Here is a 26,791-nt window from a genome sequence, read left to right on the forward strand (position 1 = left end):
GTACGCCGTTAAACAGAGTATCAGTGTCCACAAAGCCAATAATATTGAAACTTTAGCATATTATTTATACATGTTTATCATTTGATATATTATAACATGCAGTTTTTATAACTTATACTGACAATACAATATAATATGTCTTGTTTTATAATCAAATATCTGAATTATAAAGTTTTGATCTTTAAGTATTATTATTATTATTATTATTATTATTATTATTATTATTATTTAAAACATGCCCAGTCACAATTTTTATCATGAGGTAGCTTATCATGTGGCTTTGAAGCAAAACGGAAACAGCTCTTTTCAGTTGTTTTGGCAACAAAAACGTTTTCACTCTTGCTCCAGCTCCGGCGGTGCAGACAGACTAGGGTGTTGAGGATATGGACACTGCGATTTGTACATAAAAATGGAAAATGATGAAAATTGAGATATGAAACTTCATTTGTCACAATATGCAATGCCACACGTTGCGCTTAGAAAGAAAACACTGGTCAGGTATAAAACAGTGACATTAAAATTACACACACACACACACACACACACACACACACACTTGCACAATCGAACAAGGATTGGACGAAGATTTTTGATATAAATTTTAAAAACCAATTGACAATTTTAGAGTTGAAAAAAATCACTCTAGAGAAAAAAAACAATTCAAGTGCTCATAATTCTGATGACTTTTGTTCGGTCGCCAAACAGTACGCCAAAACAGTGATGAGTTAATAGGATAAATGTAGTTAAAACTACTAATGTGGCTCATCTTGAATTGAAACGTCTACTCGTTTTATCGATGCCAGTGGTGATTGTTAGTACTGTGCAGCAGGATCAGGATGAATGCACCGCCAAGATTTGAGACATTTCTCTTGTTTGAGGGAGAAAAAAAGTACGTATGATGAGAATGTTATGCATGAAAATAAATGGTAGAAGATAGGTATCTTATGGTATTTGTTTAGTGGAACATACTAGCTTGATTAAAAGGTAAATATACTAACTGATAAACAATGGGTTCGACAAACCGGCGTATCGTGTTGAAATATTATTTTGAGTTGGATTTGATGAATGTAATACCACTAGCAGCTTATAAAGAAACTTTATTCACACTGAATTATGCTGATTTTGTTGGCCATAGTTTTAATCTACCCGAATCGCACATTTGAAGATGTATAGTTAAATGTCGATAGTCCTTCATCCTCGACACTAGACAGAGGGCAGTAGATTAACAATCCAATGTAATTATGGAGCTTGAACGTTGTCTTACTTAAATGATTTAGGATTTAAACAAAGAAACGTTATTTTGAAAAAGAAATTATTTCAAAATTAACATACGTTAACGTAACAGGATTTCACTTATACAGCCCATGTTGAAATATTTTCCACCATTGGATGCGTTCTGGCTGTCATTTGAATTGGGAAATGCAGAAAGTCCATTGGTGCTAAGCTTTATTTGTAAGTGCCAAGTAATTTATCTTTGCTATGCAATTAATTCCAGGATTATCATAGAAAAAGACACTAAAGTTCCAAATGCAGCTCTCTTCACTGTGATGAAAGAGGACCACACTTTAGGAAACATGCTCACAACGTAAGTGAAAAAAAAAAAATGATTTGAAAATACAGTGTTTGTGTTATTAACAATTATAATACAATATGTAAGAGGTTTTTACATATATTAACACGTTTAAAAATTTTATTTGATGGACATTGAAATATAATAATCATTTCATTAATATTTAATAAATGGCCATCACCTGTGTCTATATCCATGTCACAGGGGTTGGAGGGTGACCCTTGTACATTTTTGTTACTAAAAACTGACCTGTTTTAAATAAAATGTGTACAGAAAATATATATATATAAGTGCACATCATTTCTCATATCAATTTACAACCTCCTGCCTATTCCTATCATGTTCAGTCTCTTTTTTTTTTTATTTACTGACCATTTATTTTGTAAAATCAAGGGTCAACTCAAGAAAAAATTCTGTATTTATTCACCCAAGCAGTTCATTTAATTAATAACCACTAGGTGTAGGTGAGCCTGACATGAGTGTTTTTATTTTAGGCAACTCCTAAAAGACCCACAAGTCCTGTTTGCAGGCTACAAGATTCCTCATCCATTAGAACACAAGTTTGTGCTCAGGATCCAGACAACACCAGACTACAGTCCTCAGGAAGCATACACAAATGCCATCACAGATCTCATCAGTGAAGTCTCCTTGCTAGAGGAAAGGTTTAAGGTACCCTTCCTTCTTAGTTTGAATTCTTCTTTACCAGTTTCTGATAGAGGTCCTAATAATGATTTTTATTAAGGATATTCTTTATAAAAAATTCATTAATAGGATCTCTTTTCTGGTGGTACATATTTATGATAGAAATGTTTTCAAAAAGACAAGCATAAAGCCTTCAAAATCATGTTATACATGTTTTATAGATCAGAGAGGCAATGAGAATAATCAAGTCATTTGAGAATAATTAAGAAATAAAGTAGATTCTTTGTAACTGGACGCTTTATATTTCAGATCATTGTGTATATATACATCTCAAATTTTAAAAAAAGAATTATCGTCTTTTGTATTAGCTTAGTATTGCTTAAACATTGTTCAACTTTACTAACTAGAAAAGATATTACAATCTCAAACTGTCCGAGTTATGCAGTCTACTGCATGTACAAAGTTGATTAGAAAAGATTTTCAGTGGTTTAAATCATTGTCAATAATACATATATATTTTGTTGTTTAAGGATGCAGTTAGAGAAAAGCAGGAAGGAGAATAATCTTATCTCACTTAACTGGTAAATTTCATCATCATCAGTCATCTGGACACAATCATCATCAAAGCACTCATCACACAATCCATTATCCACATCTTGAGGAACTAGGCTGGACTTGAGGAAGCATTTCACTTCTCACCCATTTGTGATGACTGTGTCATATATCAAATTGAGTTCAGCATAAGGGAAAAGCTGTAAGCAGGATTGTGTTTTTTTTCTAGCAGTTCATCCTGTGGGATATTAACCATACTTGTGGTTTGGTGGTTATGATACGTCAATCTGGAGTGTGCGGAATATGGAGCGGTACCAGAATTTTTTTCAAAGTTATTTTTTTTCTCAAGTATAATGAGATTGAATCATGGTTTATATAGATTTCCTTGATACCCTGTAGTGAGCAGTTTAAAGTAAGTTCTGTATTAACTCATGCCCAGTGAGCTCTTTTAAATAAATTATTATTTCTGTATGTACTCTATATTAGAATTTTGTACAGAAATTGTACATCAAATGGACAGATTTAAGTCGTCAGGCCGACACCCCAATGTTTGTAAAATGAAAGTAGTCTTTTTATTTTTTCATCTTAATTCAATGGGATTAAAATAAGTTTTAAATTTGTTTTATTAGCAACAAAATGTTTGTAATGTTTCCTTTGTTGGTAATTGACAATCTTCAGAGGCATTGAACTGACATTCCATAGCTTTTGGAAACATACCACCTATAATAGGGTTTGCAGGATCATAAATGAAACTGGCAATGTAAAACAGTACTTCACATTTAAATTATATTTATTAATTTAAATGGGTATAATAAAGATGTAAAACACCATAATCCATTACCATTTAAACATATTTCTGTATTTGTACAATTCAAACTATTCTGTCATCACATCATTTGGCCAGACAGTTAAAGAATATGAGCATCTTAACTTTGGGTCAACAGTTCTTATTTAAGTTTCTACTTATTGACTACATAAACACTCATGCAATTGTCTTCAAGGGGACTCATTTCTGAGGTAAGAGAATTCCAGTTAATCTTTCCTTTGTCACTTGCCACAAGACTGAATAATACAGAACTCCATTCATTGGATTATTTCCAAATCTGTTACATCAAAAATGGGTTCCCTTCTTCTGGCACTACATTTTCCATTATTGCTTCTAGCCACGTTTTCCCATTAATCAGTTTGGTTGTAGCTATTATGTAATCAGCAGGCCCTAAAATGAGATGTTCCACATTAGCTGATAAGAAATAAATGTTGGTCAATTTTCTCTCGTCTTCGTAATTCAAATTTCAAAACTTCACAATCAGGAAGGAGCAATTCTCTTTAATGTACCACCAGCAAAGTCCAGCATAATAGTGGGATAATACCTATATCAATGTCTCTCTCAATTACTGTGACATAATACATCAAAGTGGAAAAGTTTTGCCTATGTTGCCTTGTGGTGGCCACATCACTGACAATATATATATATATATATATATATATATATATATATATATATATATATATATATATATATATGTGGCTGAATATTAATGAAACCATTGGTTTCTAATGAAAAGCTGTGATGAAGTTTGTATCTGGTTGATACAGCAGTTCCAGATCACATCCAATGTATTGCCACACTTATGCTGGTGGTACAAATACAAGTTCAATTGTCTTTGACAATTTATAAATTAAAAAAAATTCACTAATAATTTTCCTAGAAGTTAACATCTATCTAGGCTAAGTATCACTTTCAAAGCAATACATCTTACCATCTTCCTGCTGTGATAAGAAACGCAGAGCAGCAATCTCTGCATATGTCACGCCTCCCAGGAAGAATATGAGCACCACTTTCTGATCCATTGTGTTGGAATGTGTTGATGTTATAGAGGCTTCTAGAAATAGAACGTATAAGTTCTCATAAAGCAATAAATGTTTGGAAACTTTCAATAATAAACCTTTCAACAACAACAACAAAAAATAAATAAAAATAAATAAATAAATAAATAAATAAATTAAAAAAATGCATAACACTGACAATTAATAAGTTGAGAACTCTAATTTGATGTCTAATCTTTTGGCAGACACTAGTTTTAACCTCTGTTAACTTGGGATTTGTGGTTTGTAGTAACTACAATACTGTACTTTATCCAAAAATAGTGGAACTGACTGATAATTATTAAATCTTACTTCTTTTTCTCAGTCCAACAGGAATCTGTTGTATTTCTTCAAAAGTTGATCCAGGAAGCATCTGAAGCACCTCCGTTATGCTGCGCCAACCTGGGCGAGTTAAGATCTGAGCCAGGCGCACACTCAGGGGGGCATACCCACTGAACACGTAGGCAATATCATTGGGGTTCTGGATATAATGAAATAAAGATATTAAGCTGTGAAAAAGCTATTGATAAGGGCATTTTTACAATCCTGGGCACTTTTCAGATTTTCCCACATATTGCTAATTAACAAATTACACACATATGATCAAAGGATTCTTTTATCACTATGTTAGAGAATGGTGTAAGTGAAGATAAACACTGAAATTAGAAACCAAATATCACCACCGAGTCCAAAGTTATGCTAAAGCAAAGCCCGAAAAATGACCAAAAAATTTTCCCGTTTTAGTCATATGAAATAAAAAGCAATCTGAAATAAATTAAAACAGTGTTTGAAATTGCATTTTTTTGGATTATGAAACATGTATTAGTATGGTGGAAGCAAAAAAGTTTAAATATTAACAGGAGAGAGGTGTATCCTAGAAAAAAATGTCTTTTATTGGCATGCTGGTATTTCCGTTAAACGAAATGTCCATTCCGAAACAAAAATAAATTACTTTCAGAAAATATATCATAAAACATATAGTATAACTAGAGGATCAGAGAGGCGATACCGCCTCCAAATATTGTACCACCAGCTGGAGCAAGAGCATTCGTATAGACCCCCACATATACAAAATAAGGAACACAGCCACCAGTCTTGTGCTTGACAAGCTGTAAAAATGCAATCAACAAGAATTTTCAAAATATGCAAAAAATATATATATTACTAAAAATGGTACAATCAAAGTTAAGTTCATCGTAAGGTAGGTCAAAGGTCAATTCCAAGGTCACAGTAAATTGCCAGTATATGACTTCCTATTCAACTTCAATAGTAACTATGGGCCTATCTCTGCCAGGTTTGGAGTTAAAAGAGAAAGAAATTAGCAGAGTTCAGTTCATGATAATAAGTAGGTCAAAGGTCAATTTCAAGGTCACACTTAGATTGCCAGTATATGACTTCCTATTCACGTTCAATAGTAACTATGGACCTATCTCTGCCAGTTTTGGAGATAAAGGGGAAGCAAAATATGCAAAGTTCAGTTCATGGTGAAAAGTAGGTCAAAGGTCAATTTTAAGGTCACTTTTAGATTGCCAGTATATGTCTTCCTATTCAACTTCAATAGAGACTATGGACCTATCTCTGCCAGTTTTGGAGATAAAAGGGAATCAAATTTTGCAAAGTTCAGTTCATGGTGAAAAGTAGGTCAAAGGTCAATTTTAAGGTCACATGTAGATTGCCAGTATATGACTTCCTATTCAACTTCAATAGAGACTATGGACCTATCTCTGCCAGTTTTGGAGATAAAAGGGAAGCAAAATTTGCAAAGTTCAGTTCATGGTGAAAAGTAGGTCAAAGGTCAATTTTAAGGTCACATTTAGATTGCCAGTATATGTCTTCCTATTCAACTTCAATAGTAACTATGGACCTATCTCTGCCAGTTTTGGAGATATAAGGGACTAAATGTTATAATTTTGGAGTTACCATAATGTGCCATAAATTTCCTACAGAAAAAATTAATTAAAATAAAGAAAAGGTCATTTTGGTCAAAATTCTTGAAATGGGAGGTGCTCTGAAGTTCCAGATGTTCAAATTTGATGAAATAATGTCATTTTTGACCACAAGTTGTCTGCTTTGCCAAGCCTTATGTTTTATTTTTCCGGAGTTCAAAATTTATTATCCATTACCGTACTGCACATTTTGCTTTCACCACCAATATGTACTTTTTGATACAGCGTAACTCGAAAACCGTATGGAATACAAAAAAACGGAGACCACATACAGTGTTGGGCTTTACATGCTCTACAAAATGCAAAAAAGAATGGGTGTCTGGCATTAACGGTTCCCGATTTAGAGACAGTTTTCAGTTTCGATATCTTATGGCCGCTAATTCCGTGAAAATGCACCGATTGACCCCAAATTCACGGAGATGAAAGATGACCTGAAGGGTAACACTTTCCATTAATATTATTAGTTAAGTCTGTGTGGTGTCTGAATAAGACCGCAAATAATTTTTTTTTCAGCAAAAATTTTGTTTTTTTGAAAATTTTGGCCCATTTGACCTTGAAATAAAGGTCAAAGGTCAAATCCAAGGGCATATTTGAAATCTACACATATGACTTTTGGAAAGCTGTCTGTAGAAATTTTTCCCATAATTCCTTCCGTAGGGGAGATAATTAGCATTTAATTTTGCCATTTTTGGACAAGGGTGCATTGCAATGAGTGCCACACCTAGACCCCAATACCGACAAAGCCCAAATTTTACGTGGAACGAGTTGAGATTATAGGTGACCTAAATCCAAGAGATGGGTATGGAGGCCATTACCGTCTAGGAGGAGAAGCGGTAACGGTGACTTGGCGGCGGAGCCGCAGGAGCCGCAGGAGCCGGCGGAGCCGCAGGAGCCGGCGGAACATACGGGTCGGGACTAAAACCATGTGTACCGCCAGCGCCTACGCTGGTGGTACAATTAACCATCCTAATCATTATTTGGATGTATTGGTATTGTTTGTATCAAATAATGAAATCTGCACGATGATTCTTGAGCTTGACATGGAGTGCAAAATAACCCTACCGTGTTTTTCCGTTAAATTTGTCCATTCCGAAACATTGGGTTTTTCTCACATAAAAAGAACATGTTGACACCTAGCCTGTAACAATATATATTTCTCTAAAGCCCAGGATATGTGATATTTATTTTTATATAAGCAAACCCCAGTGCACAGAAACCCATTTTACTGTGGCCTTTTTTGAGATGCTTGTTAAAAATTGTCCATTCCGAAACAAAGTACCTTTACATTGCCAATGTTATAAATAGAGAAAATTCTGTCTTTAATGCTGTATGTTTCACTTGACATGAGCAAATTACTGTTAGAGCATCATGTATATGACATAAAATAATAGAAAAACATTTCTTCAATGGCATCTTTTTAAATTTCTATATATCCTCAACAAAAAAATTCATTTTTGCGAGTCAGCATCTTTTCTTTGGATCTACTAGAACTTCCATTACATATTTTCCCAAAGTTCGTGTATTTCATTGTTAAATTAACAATTGATTGTAGAGATTATATCAGTATAAATAGAAATATAGGCAATTTGGATGCTTTGTATCGGAAAAGACATTTTTTAACACATTGTCTAAAACACTTGTTTACTCTTTGGTCTGCTCATCTATTTATTATTCATGAGGAAAAGATTGATGGGAAGCACATCAAATTTATGTAGAATATGATTATGAATAATATAGCTTACCCTTCTTTAAATATTGCTTACTTAAGATGTACATAAAAGTACTCAAAATAGTTATGAGGCTACACATGTTAAAGTTGCGAGAGTCAGATCACTGGCACGGTTTACAGAGGCGCTTGCAGGCAGACACAGGTTATAATTAACTTCCTGAGAGTATTTATAACATATACATACATCATGATATATATATATATATATATATATATATATATATATATATATATATATATATATATATATATATATATATATATATCATTTAAGCAATTTCGTAAATGTTAAATAAATGTCCATTCCGAAACACAGGACATGCCTAAAAGGACATATTTAAAAATGTAATTACTAAATTCAAACCTGACCTTGTCAAATAATATTTTATACAGCTATGAGCTGTAACAAAAGGAAGTAGAATAGGGTATAATGGAGTGTAGAAGACTCTATTTTATGTCATGATCAAATACTAATGGAGTAACATTTCAAAAAAGAATCAAAAACTATCCAAAATGGCCAAATAATGTAATAAAAACAGTTTTAATCTAGTTTACTCATATTTTGTCCAATGATTGCTTCACCTGTACCTTGTAAACCAACATACTATGAGATCTTAAGGCAATTTCATAAACGTTAAATAAATGTCCATTCCGAAACAGGGATGTTTCGGAAAGGACATTAATTTTAACATGACACTGCAATTAGCACACATGTCCGTGCAAAATAATATTTTACACAATCATGAAGCATAACATAAAGAACTGATGCAAGGTAATGTGAAGTACAGAAGTCCTAAGAATATCTCAGAATAAAAAACTTCATGTAGTCACATGTAATACTGAAGCAGGAAAATTACAAAATATCACTGATTCGTCAAATTTTGGATATTTTCATCCATTTTTTTTGCAAATACATAAAAGAGCAATACTCTCTGAGTAAAACTAAGTGGTTTTTTGAAGATCAATACCTTAAATTGCCATAAAAGTCACACACTTCAAGGTTTAGCTTATGAAAATCAAAAAAATGATTTTCAAAATTCAAATAATCATATCTTTATACATACACAAGGTTTTATCTCGGGATTGTCATTTCTTATACCCTTCAGGTCTATACTTTCAAGAAAAGTACAAATTTCAACACAATAATGACTTCTATTTTTGACCCTTGGTGGGAAAAAAAGGAGCCCAGGATTGTAAAAATGCCCACAACTAGAGAAACAGAAAGGTATCAATTTCTCCTGGCTATTTAGCTAGCTGAGTTGAGCACATTAAAGGAAAATGAAAAGGATGATATGTAAAAAGTTCGTTTTCAGTTTTGGCAAATGATGACTGACACCTGTGAAAATATACGTATAAATAAATTACCCCAAACTCAAGAAATACTATGGCGACTTCCAAATATAAAATACAGAAATGGAGAGGAGATATCACCTATTGGATACCACCAGCTACAGGCTTAGTATAAAGATGGATGAAAAATCAACGATTGGTCTCTAGCCATTACAATAACAACTGCAACACGTGATAATTCATTCCTTGGCATACTGAGAAATCTATTGCTGCACTTGTCATGACATTAGAACAGATAATCTAAGTCTGTTAAAATAATGCACTTTGTGAGAATATTCTCTTTTCTTCTACAGCAATGAATACAGTTTTATCTACAGACAGTAACCTACTTGTTCATTTACTTCATCTACAACCAATCGAAGACTTTTCTTAATAACGGGATATGTCCGCTGCCCCTGCTGTCTGAGTAATCCTGCTTTTTCCAGGTTGTTCAACGTAAGGATGTGCTGGTAACCATAAGTCTTGGAAAAATGAGCATAACACTGTCATATCATATTGGTTCACTGATATCATAACATTTCTCTCTTAGCATAATTAATAAGATAAGAAAATTAATCAGCATTCAAATGTTTAAGCAGTGTTTATACAAAGTCTTTACTGAATGAAAATTTACAATGAAATGTACAACTTAACCACATACATTAACTTTCATTAAACTGAAAGCATGCCATATTGCTGTACCTGTATTATTTCTCTTTTATAATATTCAAGGACTTTTGGTTTGAATCCATTGTTACAGTAGCATTGCACACACATCAGACGCAGAACCTGCAATAACATGGCAAACAAAAGTTTTAAAAAAATGCTGCCACACCCAATTGTAGAAGTTGAAAACTGAGGCAAGTGTTCATGGTAATATCTTATTGGACATGAAGTATCAAAATAGACAAGTTTTAAAATCTTTTTCTGGACTCATAATTTAGTCTTACTGATACCATTGCATCTCCTTCCCAATGTGCAGATTATGTAACAGACTGTGAACAATTTAAATAGAGACCCAGCATCCCCAATAAGACTAAACTTTACATCCAGTAACATGTCCGGTAACAGGTCCCAAAAAATTCTGTAAAATGGGACTAGATGGCTAATCTACACAGTATTGTCAAACTACATCTTTAGCTCAAAGTTTGCACCATGCACAATTAAGAGCATGTTCACCATAATAAAATGCTGATTAGACATGGCAATCTGCTAGGAATAGAACCACATAATTTTCATTTACACAGGCCCATAATTTCAGTGCAGTCATACAGTGCAAAACTAACATTGGGCTCTTATTTACCTTAATCAATGGTTCCTCCTTGGCTATACAATCATCAATATACGGATGAGCTTTATCTGTTTCTAACCCATTGACAAAATCTGCAAAAGAAACACTGGAGAAATGGCAACTGAATGATTTCTTAATTTGATTTGTTTTGAAATTCCATATTAATGTGGAGAAAAAGGCATTAAAATTGTTTGAAGCAGTAAAAGAAACAGTGAGGGTCATGGGGAAGATAATTCTTACATTTACCATATTTTACCCTCAATAAATAAATAAATAAATAAATAAATAAATAAATAAATAAATAAATAAATAAATAAACTGAGTGCACACCTTGCTGAGCTCTTAGATTTTCCATAAACTGGTCATCATCTGTTACCTCCTTCACCAGTTCTGCTATGGAAGTGTCTGAATCAAATAAACAGACCTTTTCTAAATTTACTATTTAGAAAATCAAGCACTTCATAATCAATAGCCTATAAAGACACAATTCAAACTATAACTATCACACATGCATCTTATTTTCTATGATGCTTGATATGGTGGAACTGCTTGTGATTTGAGTGTTGGAACTGCACTAATTTATTTGGTATGGGACCTATGTTAAATGGCTTGCACACCATATCACCAAGGTTTCATGCGTTTGTATGCACCAAGAAGTTTTGCATCAGATATATCACGACTCACATTGGCAAACTCACTACTACTTTTTCACAGCCATGAAAACATGTTATGAGTACCCACGTGTGGATAAAGATTGCTTGGCCTGCTGCATGTGCGGTAGCTTTGATACAAATTCCTTCATCTGACTCACAGATTTAGCTTGGTGGCGTTCCTGAAATACACATGAAAAAAATCTTTGTTATTTAATTAAGTGACATTTCATTTTTTCAGGCTTGTTGTTTATCACTACTGTTCTAGCTTCTGAATGTGAGAATAATGAAATTACACACACACAAGCATACACACTTACATATTGATTTGAAATCAAAGTAAATTTATACATAATATTTTTTAAAGATGATCAGTTATGTATATGTTCTTTATGTTACTCCCATTTCTTATGTATCTTTAAGACACACTTCCAACTATATGTATACAAACGGAAAAGACAGGCACCATATATATTGACAGATATTAAAAAGTACATGTAGTTTCAGAAGCTCACATTATACTGAGCTGATATCAACTTGGCCTTCCTACTCAACACTGGTCCAACAGCATTAAAATTTTTGTCTCTAATTTCTGCAAAGAGTTCTTCAGCAGAGTTTAACCTAATCTTTTTGGGTTCTGTGGGAACTTCTGCCATTGCTTGACCTTCTTGTTTGGCAAATTTCTCTGGTGGAACTTTGATGGTTGCTGGAAAGAAATATGCATAAAATTGAAATCTTTTAAAACACATTTAAACACTACATTAACTGATTTCCTTACACAATTTAGGCTTTATTACTTAAAGGCTACTTTTAGGATGAAATGTATCTTTTTATGAAATGTGTTATGTTATTTTAAGCAGAAGAGGGGCAGTTAACTTTAATCACAGGAGTGGTACAACAATTCACACTTACTGTTATTAATTCCAAATGTTTCATCAATGAGCCCCTCATATGTTAGCTGTGTGAGGAGAGGTGTCAGAGGGTCTACAGTTCTGTCCACCAGGAACAGTGTGTCTATCTGCGGGGTTATCTGGGGCTCGCTACCGGCCATTTCTCTACGCATGCGGAGAATCATGTCACATACATGCTGCAATAAAAAAAGCTTTTTCTTATATTTCCTTTGGTTTTCTCTCTGTAAAAATACCACTTTCAAGACAAAGGCCAACAGAATGATTACTGATTGACTGACCTACCTTATTCAGAGGGGTTTAAGTGAAATGTATATAAGACCACTTCTACCTAAAAGCAGAGGCAAACCTACTCTGGATAGCTCTCCCTTTCCATGTATGCTTGGAATGATTCCATACAGTGATTGAAGTGTCATCAAAGCTTTAGCCGCATAATACATGGAGGTGCTATCATTTTCCAATATGCATTCCTGAAATGATTATACACAATTATTAAAAATAAATAAACAAAGACCTCTTACACTTATGCATAAAAGTGACAACAAATGTGACCCAACAAAAAGCTTGTGAGATAAAACAAAAACAAATAATTGTACTTTTTAAAACAAAAAGTAATATAAAATTGATAACCATAATTGTGGGATTATTTCAATAGTTGATGAATTATATTGTTGCCCTTATAAATTTATAAGAAATTTTAGCACTGACCTTAAAACTTGATTCTGATTCCAGTGTCAGCACATCACTCTCCACAGGAATGAGCTCCATACTGAACTCATCAATGATGTTGAAATTTCCATAAACACCAAGTTCCTGAAAAAAATATGCCTTAATGAAAACAAGCTATCATATGCACGTATGATACCAAAACCATTGACTTCTTAATATGATCTTTGTATTTTGTAAGTACAGAAGTCTTAAATAAATAATGAATTGTCTTTCCAATCAATTTCTTAACAATTATGCCAATTTCAAATTGTCATTCTTACTTTTAGCTTTCTCTCACACAGGAGACTTTTCTTAGGAACAAACACTACATGAAATTCCTTCCTAAAGCTTCCACTCTGATCTTCTCTAGAATATAAGATGCAAATAAGAATGTAACTAGACATGAAGGATGGAACCATTTTTTTAAAATATAGAAATTAAACAAAAAATTCAAAGAAATATTAACTTAAGTTTAAGCAAGATGGATTAGGCAAGGAAGAGTTGTTAAAACTAAATAAATGTTTTCAGCAACTTCCAGCTAAAAGATAGGTTTGTTAAATTAGACTGTATGAGGAAGTGAAGATGGTGTTTTTGGATATAATTTCTTGCAAACCCCTGCTTTTAGTGCAATTTAAATGAATAAGTAGCAAAAACCATACTTGCGAACATTTTCCGCAATAACATTCATCAATGCCAACTTTGGCCTTGTGATGAAGATGATGTTCTGGACACTGCTTTGAGGAAGTCTTCCAGAAGACAAAGGAAACATTTTATCAACTTCATGTTCCTGGAATTAAAATCATACCAAGTGAAAAGGTAGTCTGGCTTTCAAAATAAAACAAAAAAAAACTACAACCAAATGTTGAGTATGTAAGTATAAAAATTAGTTGAGATTGATACGATGTTTGGCGAATCAAAAAGAAAGTTACTTAACTTACAGAAAAGATGTCAACACTTGTGCTGCTAAAGTTGGTAATAATATCTACCTTTTGAAAACCTAAATGTGACTTACCTTCAGCAGTGGGTACTCAGCAATAAGTCCGACAGGCCCAGTCAATGCTTCATCCCATACTAAAGCCTAAAGAAACAAGATAGCATTTAAAGCAACAATGAAGATCAGAGATTTAACTGCCTCCTACATATGTACCACCAGCTGGTTTACTGGTACATTAAATGGATAGTAACATGTAGAGATAGCTGTTACATTATGAAGAGTTTTTAAATTTTGAATGATGATATGTAATAGATGTTGTAATATTTTTCTTTTTGAAATTACTGCTCTAGCATACCGGTATACTGATAAAATTAATTGTTGAGGGCATAAGGTCCAAATCCAAAACTACATATGTGTAAATAAAAAATGAGCAAAGGGCAATAACCCTAAAGCAAAAGTGCAATTTGAGTTACATCAAGTGTATGTTCAAGTGTACCTTGAGGATATTCAGCCATAAATATGTGACTCAGATAAGTTACATAAGGAGTGAAATCTTTGCCACTAAAACCAACCAAATGCCATCATTTAGTTTCAAATAGCATAACTTAAGGAAATAACAAAGGGTGTACCATCTCATATTTCCCAAAAAATGATATTTGACCAGATACAGTATTTTCTGCTTTGATGCCTTCTGTGCTATATATAACCCCCTGCCACTTCCCTACCCTCCTTTCAATACTTATGCTATTGCGCATTTAACAGTGTTTTATGAACTGGAAAGAAAAGTAAAGTTTTTTCAAGCTATTGTTTGGTTGTCCAGGTGATTAATTTAGTTTATCCTTTGGGGTGGTGACATTACATGAGACACATAAGCAACTAGTACAGATGTAATATATGTATTTTGGGAAATCTTCATCTCCCTCATATGTATGTTTATCCTTGAATGTCCTAAAAGTTTCCCGCCAAATTATTTAGTAATTTGTGATGCATTGCTGTAGTATGCACATTAGCATAAATACATTGGTGGAAACGAATGATGGCTATGTACTGTACATGTATTGAACAGCAAGAAATTAAGGAGAAAATATCTGATCAAATATTGTTTTTCAGGAAACATGAGTCAACAGCTTTTGGCATTTCTTTATGTTTTATATGCTATTTGAAACTAAATGATGGCATCTGGTCGGTTTTAAGCAAAAATGTGACTATGAGTGTAACTTTCAGCTGAAGGGGGAGGAGCTTAATCCTAATGTCACAATACTAGCCACATAAATATAGATCATAAATAACGACTACCCTATGGTCTAAATCTAACATATATCAGTTAATTTTGAAACTATCAAGATTTGTCAGTTCCTAAAATTTGTAATAAAGGCTGTCATTTACTCGTATATGCAAACGTGCTTCCTTTTGGAGTTCGTGTGAGGTGAGAAAAAATGGGAAGTGTTATACTAACACTTTGAAAACATGCGTGTTGCATTTTTCATTAATGGTCGGATGGGACGAAAATATGCATACCTTACTCCCTGTACATTTATCTATACATTCCAGTAGTTCACGCCTGTATGTTTCTCTAAGAATCCCAAGATTAACACGGCCGCTGCTGAGATGGGACATGATTTGCTGCGTGTGTACTGTTTACTTCCGGGTTTTTAATAGTAAAAGAAAAAAAATGAAAGATAATGGGAATATGAATTGATTGAATACAATTGTTCTTTTATAATGGGAACACAGTCCTTATAAAATATTTAAAGCTTTTGACACAGTTGTCGACTTTTAAACCAATCTTTTCACAGAGATATGATTTACCCCGTGATTATTAGCGGATGGATACAACTACTTAATAACTGAGAGGAGAGAAAAATTACATAGATTAACCCGTCATTCTGATAGTTAGATATTGCAATTTCAACATTGACCATTTTCTTAAAGTGTAATGCCAATAAGACCTTGGCATAATTTGTTTGGTTTTTGCGCGCAATGCTCTTGGGTTGGAAGTCCTTCGGTCATCAACATTAACGATGGCAGCGACGTGCGAAGGCGGTGAGTATTGACGTTTGAAAGCTTTCCATTGTAATGATATTACCGCAGGTTCGCTGTTAGATTCACCACAAACATGCCAGCAGATTTTCTCATCAATATGGTTCTCATTCCAGAGGCAGATACCAGAGACAAACTGCTGAAAAATGTAAAGAAAGAGGTAAGAGGATGTTCTTAACAGGTGGTTAACTTATCTTTAAGTCGGGTACCTTAGATTTGCAATATCTTAGACATTTAAGTGATAATGAGAATTCTGATGCGTCTTACGTCAGAGAAGTAGCAATCGGAAGTTATTTTAGCCATAGCTAGGGGATGTCGCCTGTAGTTTAAACCTCCGTGCATTATAATTGTCTTTTCATTGCACTTGCAGTCAAAATTGTCGTAGTGCTGTAGGGTAGTAGAATAGTATACAAAATATTATCAGCGTTGTCAAAATGCAGGTATTTGACAGAAGTAATCATGCTTTAATGGCAGTATTTTTTAGGTTTAAGGCATAATATGTCAGGCTGATAATTGCCAAACTAATATTTCATGTTGTCTGGGATCTGTTATAGTTACTTAGAGATAAAGGTTGCAGTCTTTAAGAATCCAATGGCATCATTAAAGGCAACATAGAGTTCTAATTGAACCCTTATTTGTGACACTTTGAAGAGGTTTGTTGAGTTCTAATTGAACCCTTGTTTAACTTGCATTTAAAAACACATTCATTTATGTTATCTTGGTTTTTATGGAAGACTGCCCTGTATGCCTTATGTTGGCATATATATATATATATATATATATATATATATATATATATATATATATATATATATATATAAGGTCTGTTGACACTACTCATAAACAACAGAGGCCATTGTATGATGGGCACTGATCAGTTGATATCCTGACGAGGACTGATGAAGTCAGTAGAACATTTGACACAAAAAAAAAAAAAAAAAAAAAAAAAATATATATATATATATATATATATATATATATATATATATATATATATATATATATAAAAATTAAAAATAATAATAATAAATAATAATAATAATAAATAAAATAAAATAAATAAATAAATAAATAAATAACTATCTGTGATAAGGCAACAAAATAAAATAAAAATCATAGGGACTTTATTAATCATGGACTGTAGCAATATCAGATATGTTTATGGCTGTAATTTCACTTACTAGTACATGTTTACAGGTATAACACCCACAGATGTTGTCTTTGATGTATTCAGTCTCACATTTCTTGTTTCTGAGCACCTTTATCACTCTTGCTAAAAATCAGTTGTTACTAATTCTGATAACAATCTAAGCTTAAATTATGTCCTGGAAAGAAGCTAGAAGTCCCCCTGACATCTCCACCCTTTTGTTTTAATTGTAAGACTAATATTAACAAAAAGACTAATATTAACAGTTCTGTGTCCTCTATGTAGTAGGCTTTCAATGTTTTAGCTGTCAGTCAGAAAGGGTAAGTTCTCTTATGAAGAGGCCCCCAGTATATATGAATTATACATGAAACAATGTAATTAGGTGATGGGTTAAAACATGAGGCAATCAAGATATGGACAGTTGATATAGTTAAATGCTAACAATTCATCTGTACTGTTTCGTTCTTCAAGTCTAGTTTTGCCTTGAGGTTGACATCTCTGTAAAATATCACTCGTACTAGTTTGATTTGATTTGTATTATCCCTCTAATTTCAATAGCAGGCTGATTGGTCTTTTAATAAGATTTATTTTTTCACAATTATTTTTATGATATCAAATCAACATCTATACTTTAATATGTTATGTAGCAAACCATCAAAGCTGTTCTTTAAGTAACTTCACTGTAAGAGAAGATTTTTCAATCATTTGAAAAAATTAATTAGTCAAGAGATGCTGGTGTGACACAGATCATGCACCTCTTGTTTTTGTTGTTACCTTACCAGATTTTGGCAGATGTAACCAGTCATTTTATGGTCAGTTCTCATTGTATTGATCCAAAGTGATGACTGCACATGTCTGATAACAAGATCTGTCGGATAACATACACCCACGCCTGTTTTGTTTACATTGTCTGGTATTGTTCTTGCACGTCAATAAAGTGTGACTTTATATGATGAAAAAAAAATTATTAATATATTGTATTAATCTATTTTTCAAATTAATTTTGTGCAGTCAAGATAAGGTAGGTGAAAAGAAAGGAAAGCAGTGAAAAAATCTTGATGGGCTGTATAGATAAAGGATCGAAGTTGTTTAAGCTTCAGTAGATCATGTTCATTGGCAATTTCCTGTTACCATGGTGACCTAGTCTGTTTAATCTGAATATTTTTATTACATGATACAAGAATAGAAAATATAGATAGAAGGACTGTTTTATGCATCTTCTCTTGTCCTTGGCCTGAAGGGTTTTATTTTTAGACTACCTTTTAAGAATATTGTAAGACGTTTTACAGAGTAAACTTCAAGTAGAACTGTAAGTTGGTCAACAAGACAATGTTCTTGTGAAATCATGAGAACAGAGACAAGTAGTTACGAGGTCTTTATCTTTATCAGGTTGGGATATTGTTCACTCTGGTAATAAGTGTGAAATCCACTAAATCTCTTATTCAGTCATTAATATGACTGCGACTTGCCAACTGGATATTGGTAATTATAATTGCTTGATGTCCATACTAGTCATGTTATGGCTATTGATTGTGTGAGAAAATTGTACTGAGGGCAATTGTGTTTAGAGCAAAATAATCTCTAAAAAATAATCCAGAATTTGTACAGAAAAATTAATGCATTAAAGATAGTAAATGTTATCGATTTAAAAATAATTCAACTAATTTACACAAGTCTGTATGTTTCCCTAAATTTACTTGATTAGGTAAGATAAAAGAACAACTTACAATTCTTTTCTTTTTATCGCAAGAATTGAAAATTTTGTGTTTGTTTCCTTATTTCTTTTGATCATTATGAACAGGCATTGCTTGTCTTGACATATGCTATTGCCTGCATTAGTTGTTGCTGTTAGCATTTGCTTCTGACATATCACTGCCCTTTCCAAGAATTTTTACTTATAAATATCACAAAAAAAAAATGTTTTGCTTATCATTCTCTCATTCATGTACTGGAATGATTCCTAGGATTGAAATACATCCAGAGTTCAGAAAGCCATCAAATTAGATTATTTTTCTTGAAGCTCTGTTCTGGATTTGTTATTTTTGACAAATTGGCATTTTCCAGGTGTGACTTTGCATATCCACAGTTCCGAAAACCTGCACTAATTAGAAGTTCTGAATTACCACAGTACCATGCATGCTGTTAGTATATACTGTTATTTAAACTGGTAGTGGCTAAGCATCAAGTAATATTGTATCTAAATTGAGAAAAAACTGTGTACTGTCATCATAAAGACATTTTAAGGAAAACCAGTTTACATATTATGCTGAAATTTATAATCATGATTCATAGGACTAATATACATATCCAATTAAAGACCCAGCCTCATTGGATTATTATTTTTTCTTATAGTTATGAAGTTATTTAGTGATTTTTTTCATTTTTATTCACAAATATGCATTTTCAAGGTGTGACTTTGAACTGCCATGGGTTTGAAGTCCTGGGCTTGTAATATTTTCTGAATGTCCAAAGTGACAGTTGTGCAAAGTTAAAGGGTGTAATATTATTTTTTAAGCCTTATTTGTAATATTGCATCAAACTTTAAAAATACATTTTTGCACTTTCATCATCATAGTGATTGCTCATCATTTTTAGACTAAATGCTGTGCTTCTGTTAGTTTTCCCATGAATATGCCAATCCATGTGACAGCTTTGCTGCCTTGTTTTAATGAAAAGTTTCTAGAATAATTTTGATTTGATGATTTAGAACTCTGAATTGCAACAAGTTTGATTTGATGATTTAGAACTCTGAATTGCAACAAGAAATCAAAATAACATAAATATCTGCATGTGCAATTAAAAGATTGCTAGGGTAAAGGGATCTTGGTAAAAAATTTTTGATAGAGGCAGTGATTTGTTTATATATGCTGTTAGCTGTAAATGAGAGGTTCAAATGGAACGATGACACTGAAGCGTGTCATAAAACAAAGTGTAGAATACTTCTTTGGACTATTTGCAATGCCGCTTTGGCCTTTAACTCTTTTTTTTTATACAGTCATTATGAATGCAATGATTGATTGTGGTGTTTTTATTTCACCATTTCTTATATTTATCAATATCCGTGATAGATATCTGAATTACCTAGGTCATACTTATCAATTTGGTTGAATTGAAGTTGTCAGCACTTAACATTCTAAATCAAACAATTAATTCATGTTTGCATATGGCTGTGTACTTAATACTTAAAAATTGCCAGGAATATGCCAACCTTGTTAGTATACTTGCATTCCAATTTCCTGAAAGGTTTTGGTCCATGAATAGCAGTTTCAAATCAATGAGATGAGTTATATTTTCAGACAATTCACTGTTTTTGTTGTAAGGATACATTTTGTTAAATTCATAATATATTATTTTTATATAATTTTTGATCATACTATTTTTCTTATCCTGTGAGAGTAACTAAATAGTCTGTAGCTGTCAAATTATAAGGTATTGTGTTGTAAGACTTCACTTGATTAATTTTTATCAGATTCATCATTAATTAAATCATCGAGTTCCACTGTTAGAGTATTCATGCACCAAAAATACAACAATAATACAATTTCAAATTTGTTACATCAACCTGTTTTGCCAAAATTTTGCTCGCTTACATGATCACTAGTAAAGAAGTTTTTAAAAATTTTTTATGAGGAGTATCATATACAAATACTAGATTTCCTTGGCTTTCGCCCCTTTCGTCTTCGTTTAACTGTTGAAAAGTACTCCATTTCACTATTTTCTCAAGAGTCTTTTAACCATTATCTTGAAATAATCCAAAATTACAGTGATATATATATCTTTTCTCTTGATTTTGTTATTGAGGCCATTTATATTCTAGGAAGAACATTTTGAAATTTTGTCCTCGTGCAATGCTGATGTTACAGAAGGCCTTGGCCTGTTACCTAGACTTGATAATCTACCCATTCCATGATAACCTGTGCCTCAAGAGAGTCATATTTGAATGTCTTCCTGTTTATTAACAATATGTCCTGAAAATGTAGGCATGATTTCCTTCTTTTATAGCTGGTATCATATAAAGTCCAAGTTTCATTTGCATTTTTTGTGAAACTCAGTACAAGTGTATGTTTCTTTGTTTACTTTTTTTTTTGCTCTTCTCAGTACAGTTTCTGGATTTTTGAAATTTAGGAATTACATGATCACTGATTGATAGACTGTTGGGGGTATATTACATACATTAAAAGTGAAGTACTCTGTATTCTGGGTGCAAGTCTTTATTTGGAGGAGATTGTTTAGAGTATTCTGAAATTATGAAAAAATTAAGTTTCTAAATATTATCTAGGGTACATAAAAACAAAGTGCAGGAAATTAGGTTAAAGTTAACTGTAATCATTAATTGTACAAATATATAACAAAAACAATGTCCAAAGTTTTAACTTCAGTGGTTGATCCTGTCAGGAGACAATTACTACTAATATGTAACCTAGTTATTTGAAGTGTTTCATAAATAGAAAGAGGCATATTTCCCAAAAAGATTCTTCTAAGCAAAATATCCAAAAAAGCATAATTGGTTTCACATCTGCATTTTCTTAATATTCCAGGTGAAACAGCTCATGGAAGAAGCTGTAACCAGAAAGTTTGTCCATGAGGAGAGCAGCAGTATCATGTCTCTTAGTGGTAAGTTATCACCTGGTCAATGAATTTAAAAATTAAAATAAAAGAAAAAATGCCAGTTGAGGTTAATCCAAAGACATTTTTACTTTTAATGCAAATTAGATCTAGATATGGAATTGAAATTATACCTTTAGTGTTACACATTTCTAAATTCATACTTGGAGCAGATATAAGTCCAGTTCACATTAAAAAATAAAACCTGATCCAATAAATTCTGTTATTACCAGTGTCCAAAACTTGCCTTTTTATGTTCACACTAAATAAAACAACAAGGTCAAAATATTGGCCTCCCCAATCATACCTGTTAAAGCCCACTTTACACTGGATGGCGTCCTTTCTGCGTCCCGTAGTACAGCCCTATTTGAGAGTAAAAGTAAATGATATTACTGCTACTTATTTACTAATGAAAAACACGCACACACACACACACACACACACACACACTGCACAAAAGATAAGAGATTGGATTCTACTGGCTGAAAACCGTAGGACATTAGGTATATCATCTGCTGTGTGTGAGAGTGTGTAGAATGCGATAGAGCCCAAGTCCCAAGGTGGGTTTAGTGCTGTCAGTGCATTCACTGTGTGGTGGGTCCTTGATGTACATTCGAAACAGAAACTGTGGTTAGGTGATAACTGTGGTCCAGATGGCTATTGTGAATTGAGTTAAAAATAACTATGACTGGGTTCACATACCTAGATTGATCTAACAGGATTGATTTATTTCAAAGGGTTTTTTTGCAAAATTGCTTTCAGCTTAAGTGGCTTAGATGTCTGGAGCACCTACTGAAGCTGCTAATTATCGTTTAGCAGCTTCAGTAGGTGTGACAGACATCTAAGCCGCTTAAGTTGATTACAATTTAGCGAGAATCCCATCAGAGATAGATCAATCTATAGTAAGTACAATAATGGTCCCTATCACTCCCTATGTACTTACTTTATCTGTTGAAACCTAGAAACTTGAAATACCATTCGATATGTTGAGTGTATACACGAGTGTTTAGAAGTGATCTGGTTGTATTATCATGTGTATAATACTATGTTGTAGAGCGTGCTTTTTTTTTTATCTGATCCGTATTATGAAGGATGCTGTATACTTTAATTTATGCCAGTGTTCACAAAAGAGGAATAAATGCTGTTTTTTACCACCACCAAGGAGGTTATCTTTTCCCCCCTGTTTGTCTGTCTGTTTGTTTGTTTGTCATCAACATAACTCAAAAAGTTATAGACCGATTTTGATGAAATTTTCAGGGTAGGTGGGAAATGGGTTAACTTAGAAATGATTAGTTTTTGGTAGTGATCCGGATCAGTAATCAATCAATAATCAATAATAATCAAAAATCGCTGCCTTAGCAGAGGTCTGCGCTCTCAGAGTGCTTTTCTAGTTTGCTTTAGCATTTACAAAATTGTCTCGGAACCCAGAAATTGAAGAGCACATTTTGAAGAAAAGACTTTTGGAGTATTGAGAAGCAATGAAAACATGAATATTGAAGCTGTTTCAACTCTCTCGTGGCTTTTAGATGAAGAAAATAAAAGTATTATTCTGTGATGAATGTGAGCAGTGATTAACTTTTGGTATTAGTGAGCAGATTGTAAACCCAACGTTGACTCATAAGTCATGGCTCTTTCATGGAAATCAATGCAGCCTTTGAATAGTGGCTGTTATTGTGGTACCATTAAGGAAATCTCAGAATAATACTTATTGGATTCTCAAACTTTACAGAAATATCAGTTAAAGTAAACATATTTTAAAGACCAGGTTGCTGGCTGCCCCAGCCTGTATTTAACGTAATGGCATAATAATGGCATTTAGCATCTAGGAAAGGGAGATTTTATCAGCACATTTTTTATGACTAAAAGTGATGTAATGATAATTGTTTGTAATCCATGACTATGTAATCATTCATGGAGAGAAAACTGCTGTGAGATCCTGAGATATTGTCTCTGAGATCCTGAGATAGTGGGTGGGAACCTTCTAATATTTCCAGGAATTTGGTTAATCAAAAATGATATCCTAATACGTTGCCATTTCGATTTCTAAAAACCACAGCACTTTTAAGTAATGCTGTTAAATGGAGCTGAATTAATAATCCATTTATCCTCAGTTTCTCCTTGTAGTTATTATTCATGGGTCAGATTTCAAGACAGCTACTATAGCTCATGCAGTTTATTGATTTAATGGAAAATTCCATCAGGTTCTTGTCCCTTACTTTTGCTATCAGTACATATACTTTTCAGTGACACTGTGAATATCACAGAAGTACACTTCAGAGAGTGTGTATGAATGTGAGAATCATTTTTTGAGAGCAAAATATTTTTCTTGAAACTGTCAGGCATCTTTATTTTTACTGAGGGAAATGGTTGCCCATCAATGGGTTAAGTAGTTTGTGCCACCTTTTAGTAAGCCATTAGTTCTCAGTTTTATCAAAGCGCTCTCACTACAGCTTAGAGTCAATATCAGCTGTGGTCTTGTAAATTCTTTTATATCTGTTGTTATTAGGTGCTGAGATATTTTATGACAACCAGAGGCTTCTCTTTTCTTTACCCTCTCTTCCCTTCTGTAAAAAATCAATTTGAAGCCAATGTGCATTAAATAGCTTGCAGAAGATGTAGACCACATTGCTGAACATGGCTTTTACAAATAGAGTTGATGCTGTGAACATCCCAAGCTTTGACTGAAGGTCTAGAGGGAAATGACCACAATATGCTCCACCTCTGTTATATTGAAATGCTGTTATATTGAAATATTGTAAGATCCTGAAAGGACAAATTAACAAGTTTCCTTATTCAGGCCTTATAAACGGATTAGGCATTTACTAACACTACCCGCAGATCTTTTAGCACTTATATCCATATTAACCATATAACCCACAAATTGACCAGCACTACAAAAAGGGATGAATGTTAGTGCTAGGAATCACTCTGGTTGTAGTAATTACTTTTAAGGTGTGTTGATTAATTAGTGGGTTATGTAGTTAATGCAGGTGTTGGTGCTGAAAGATCTGTGGGTAGTGTTAGTAAATGCCTACTCTGTTTATGAGACCTGTTTTTAAGTACATAAGCATTGGCAGTATTTATCTGTGAGTACATTGAGCATGTTACAAATGAAGAGGTCCTTAAACAGATTGATCAAAAAAGACGGCTTCTCAACACTGTCAGAGAAAGACAACTGAAGTTCTTGGGACATTGCATCAGAAAAGAGGGATTAGAAGATCTTAGCCTGAGCAGTAGGATACCTGGCAAAAGTGCCCGAGGCAGACAACGAAAGTCCTTTCTTGACAATTTTGAATTACCAACAAGACACCTCTGGTCATGGGCGAGAAATAGAACCCTTTGGCAAAATATCAGCGTTCGTCAAACACCGAATCGGTGGTGGCACATGAAGAAGAAGATCCTTGTTCACTTAACATAATTTCTGTTTTACACATTAACGAAGTAAAATTTATCAAATTTAACTTACTAACAAGATCAGATATACATATGATAATAGCTATAATTTATTTTAAAAATGTTGTAGTTTTTTAAATCAATAATGATAATTCATTGAGGTCTCCCCATCCCCATCACGATGCTTATTGTGATTACAGAAACAGATTCGTAATGAGTATCTACAATCAGGTTACAACTGCCCGAAGTTAAATTTTGGTTGTTAAAACCCTTATCAATTGTGCTTTTTTGTCTGGTCTTGAGGTACATGCAAAAAAAAAAAAAAAAATCAATAGAAATCAATGGCAGTTTAAGTGAAGTCCCTTGATAGAGCTGACACTGTTACCTTCACCCAGGCACTCAGAGAGCCTGAGGCATCAGATTGTTGTATGAATTAATGTGTGATGTCGATAGAACAATTACTGAACCATTCAGAGGCTGGCTTATTAGCTTTCTCGGGAATACAAACTGTGTAGATTAGAGGGAGGGGTGTTTAGTGAACGTGATAGAATGGCTGTCACAAGGGTACCCTACAAGATCAAGGGGGGGGGGAGGCGTGGTCATTATTTTTTAATAGATATTTTGAGATTGCATGCTGTATTTCATAAACATAATATTTAGAAGTGCTCCACGTTTCAGTGTTCCAGGGTTATGAAAGTTGGATATTGATGATCTGGATGTTTGGCCCATTTTTGTGGAATTTTGCTTTTACACAAATTGTTTTGTAGATGTTAGTTTGCGTCCCCTTGGTTATTAGGCCCTGCAGTAGCTACTGCTAGTCCACTTTATTGAAATTTGGTGGTGATTATGCAGTTAAGCATTGTATAATATTTATATGTCGAAATTGGCAATGAGGGTATTCAGTGCACTTCCTTGTTATTATCAACAAAATTATGTAATATATATAAAATTCACCCTAAGTTGAAGTAATAACTCATCTTGGTTACATAACTTTTTTTCAAATTATTCCAATTTTTGTGAATTTTTTGCTTTTACAAAACTTTGCATTTTCAGAAGTGACAGACTTCTGGCCTGTTTTGCTGTTGATGTTCACTTTATATAGTTCTGGTCATTTGACAGCGTGTGCTGTCTTGTTCATTAAAAGGGCATATTTATAAACATTTACATGGAGTTGGCTGGAAACCTCAAAGAGTTTCCACACAAATCAAAATAACAAATTACAGTTTTAATTTGTTTCCAGGAGCTGTGGAAGCTTGTCTTCTGCATGGCCTCAAGAAACGTGCGCTAGGTCTCTTTAAGCTGAGCACCACTACTGCGCTGCTCCAGAAAGTTGCCAAGGGATTTGAACCAGCGGCCCATGTCATGAAGACTTACAGTGAAATAGAAAATCTGCATGAAGCATCCAAGTGAGATTCAATCTGGCACTTACATACATTTGAACACACACACAATGCGCAAATTCATGCACACAAAGTAACATG

At 33.4% G+C, this 26,791-nt stretch overlaps 3 protein-coding genes across 6 annotated transcripts in view; 2 read left to right on the forward strand and 1 right to left on the reverse strand.

Annotated features, from left to right (window-relative positions):
- The first annotated feature begins 722 nt into the window (after nt 1–722).
- LOC106150832 (DNA-directed RNA polymerase II subunit RPB11) lies at nt 723–4,034 on the forward strand. Its single transcript, XM_013523835.2, has 4 exons — nt 723–889; nt 1,496–1,585; nt 2,065–2,239; nt 2,743–4,034. Exons 1-4 carry the CDS (start codon nt 837–839, stop codon nt 2,773–2,775), a joined length of 351 nt encoding a protein of 116 aa, XP_013379289.1. The 5' UTR covers nt 723–836; the 3' UTR covers nt 2,776–4,034.
- On the reverse strand, nt 3,537–15,799 carry LOC106150943 (vacuolar protein sorting-associated protein 33A). The gene is made up of 16 exons (XM_013523978.3): nt 15,644–15,799; nt 14,204–14,269; nt 13,851–13,978; nt 13,473–13,557; nt 13,192–13,296; nt 12,837–12,953; nt 12,488–12,662; nt 12,091–12,281; nt 11,667–11,757; nt 11,256–11,330; nt 10,938–11,017; nt 10,337–10,423; nt 9,985–10,116; nt 4,943–5,111; nt 4,525–4,647; nt 3,537–3,980 (listed from the first exon to the last, which is right to left on the reverse strand). Exons 1-16 carry the CDS (start codon nt 15,740–15,742, stop codon nt 3,871–3,873), a joined length of 1,833 nt encoding a protein of 610 aa, XP_013379432.1. The 5' UTR covers nt 15,743–15,799; the 3' UTR covers nt 3,537–3,870.
- Nucleotides 15,800–15,953: 154 nt separating this feature from the next.
- LOC106150923 (small G protein signaling modulator 2) overlaps nt 15,954–26,791 on the forward strand; it is a 45,204-nt gene continuing 34,366 nt past the window's right edge. For 3 of the 4 annotated variants that reach the window (XM_087019066.1, XM_087019055.1, XM_087019074.1), the window contains exons 1-4: nt 15,954–16,168; nt 16,282–16,325; nt 21,851–21,926; nt 26,551–26,716. In XM_087019066.1, coding sequence (XP_086875192.1) covers nt 16,147–16,168; nt 16,282–16,325; nt 21,851–21,926; nt 26,551–26,716 — 308 coding nt within the window. In that variant the 5' untranslated portion in view covers nt 15,954–16,146. The remainder of the gene's footprint in view (nt 16,169–16,281; nt 16,326–21,850; nt 21,927–26,550; nt 26,717–26,791) is intronic. The other variant, XM_087019046.1, reaches the window with a different exon arrangement.

The sequence above is a fragment of the Lingula anatina genome, chromosome 1 (genome assembly GCF_051362555.1).
Source record: "Lingula anatina isolate TDL-2025a chromosome 1, LinAna3.0, whole genome shotgun sequence".
Taxonomy (NCBI): Eukaryota; Metazoa; Brachiopoda; class Lingulata; order Lingulida; family Lingulidae; genus Lingula; species Lingula anatina.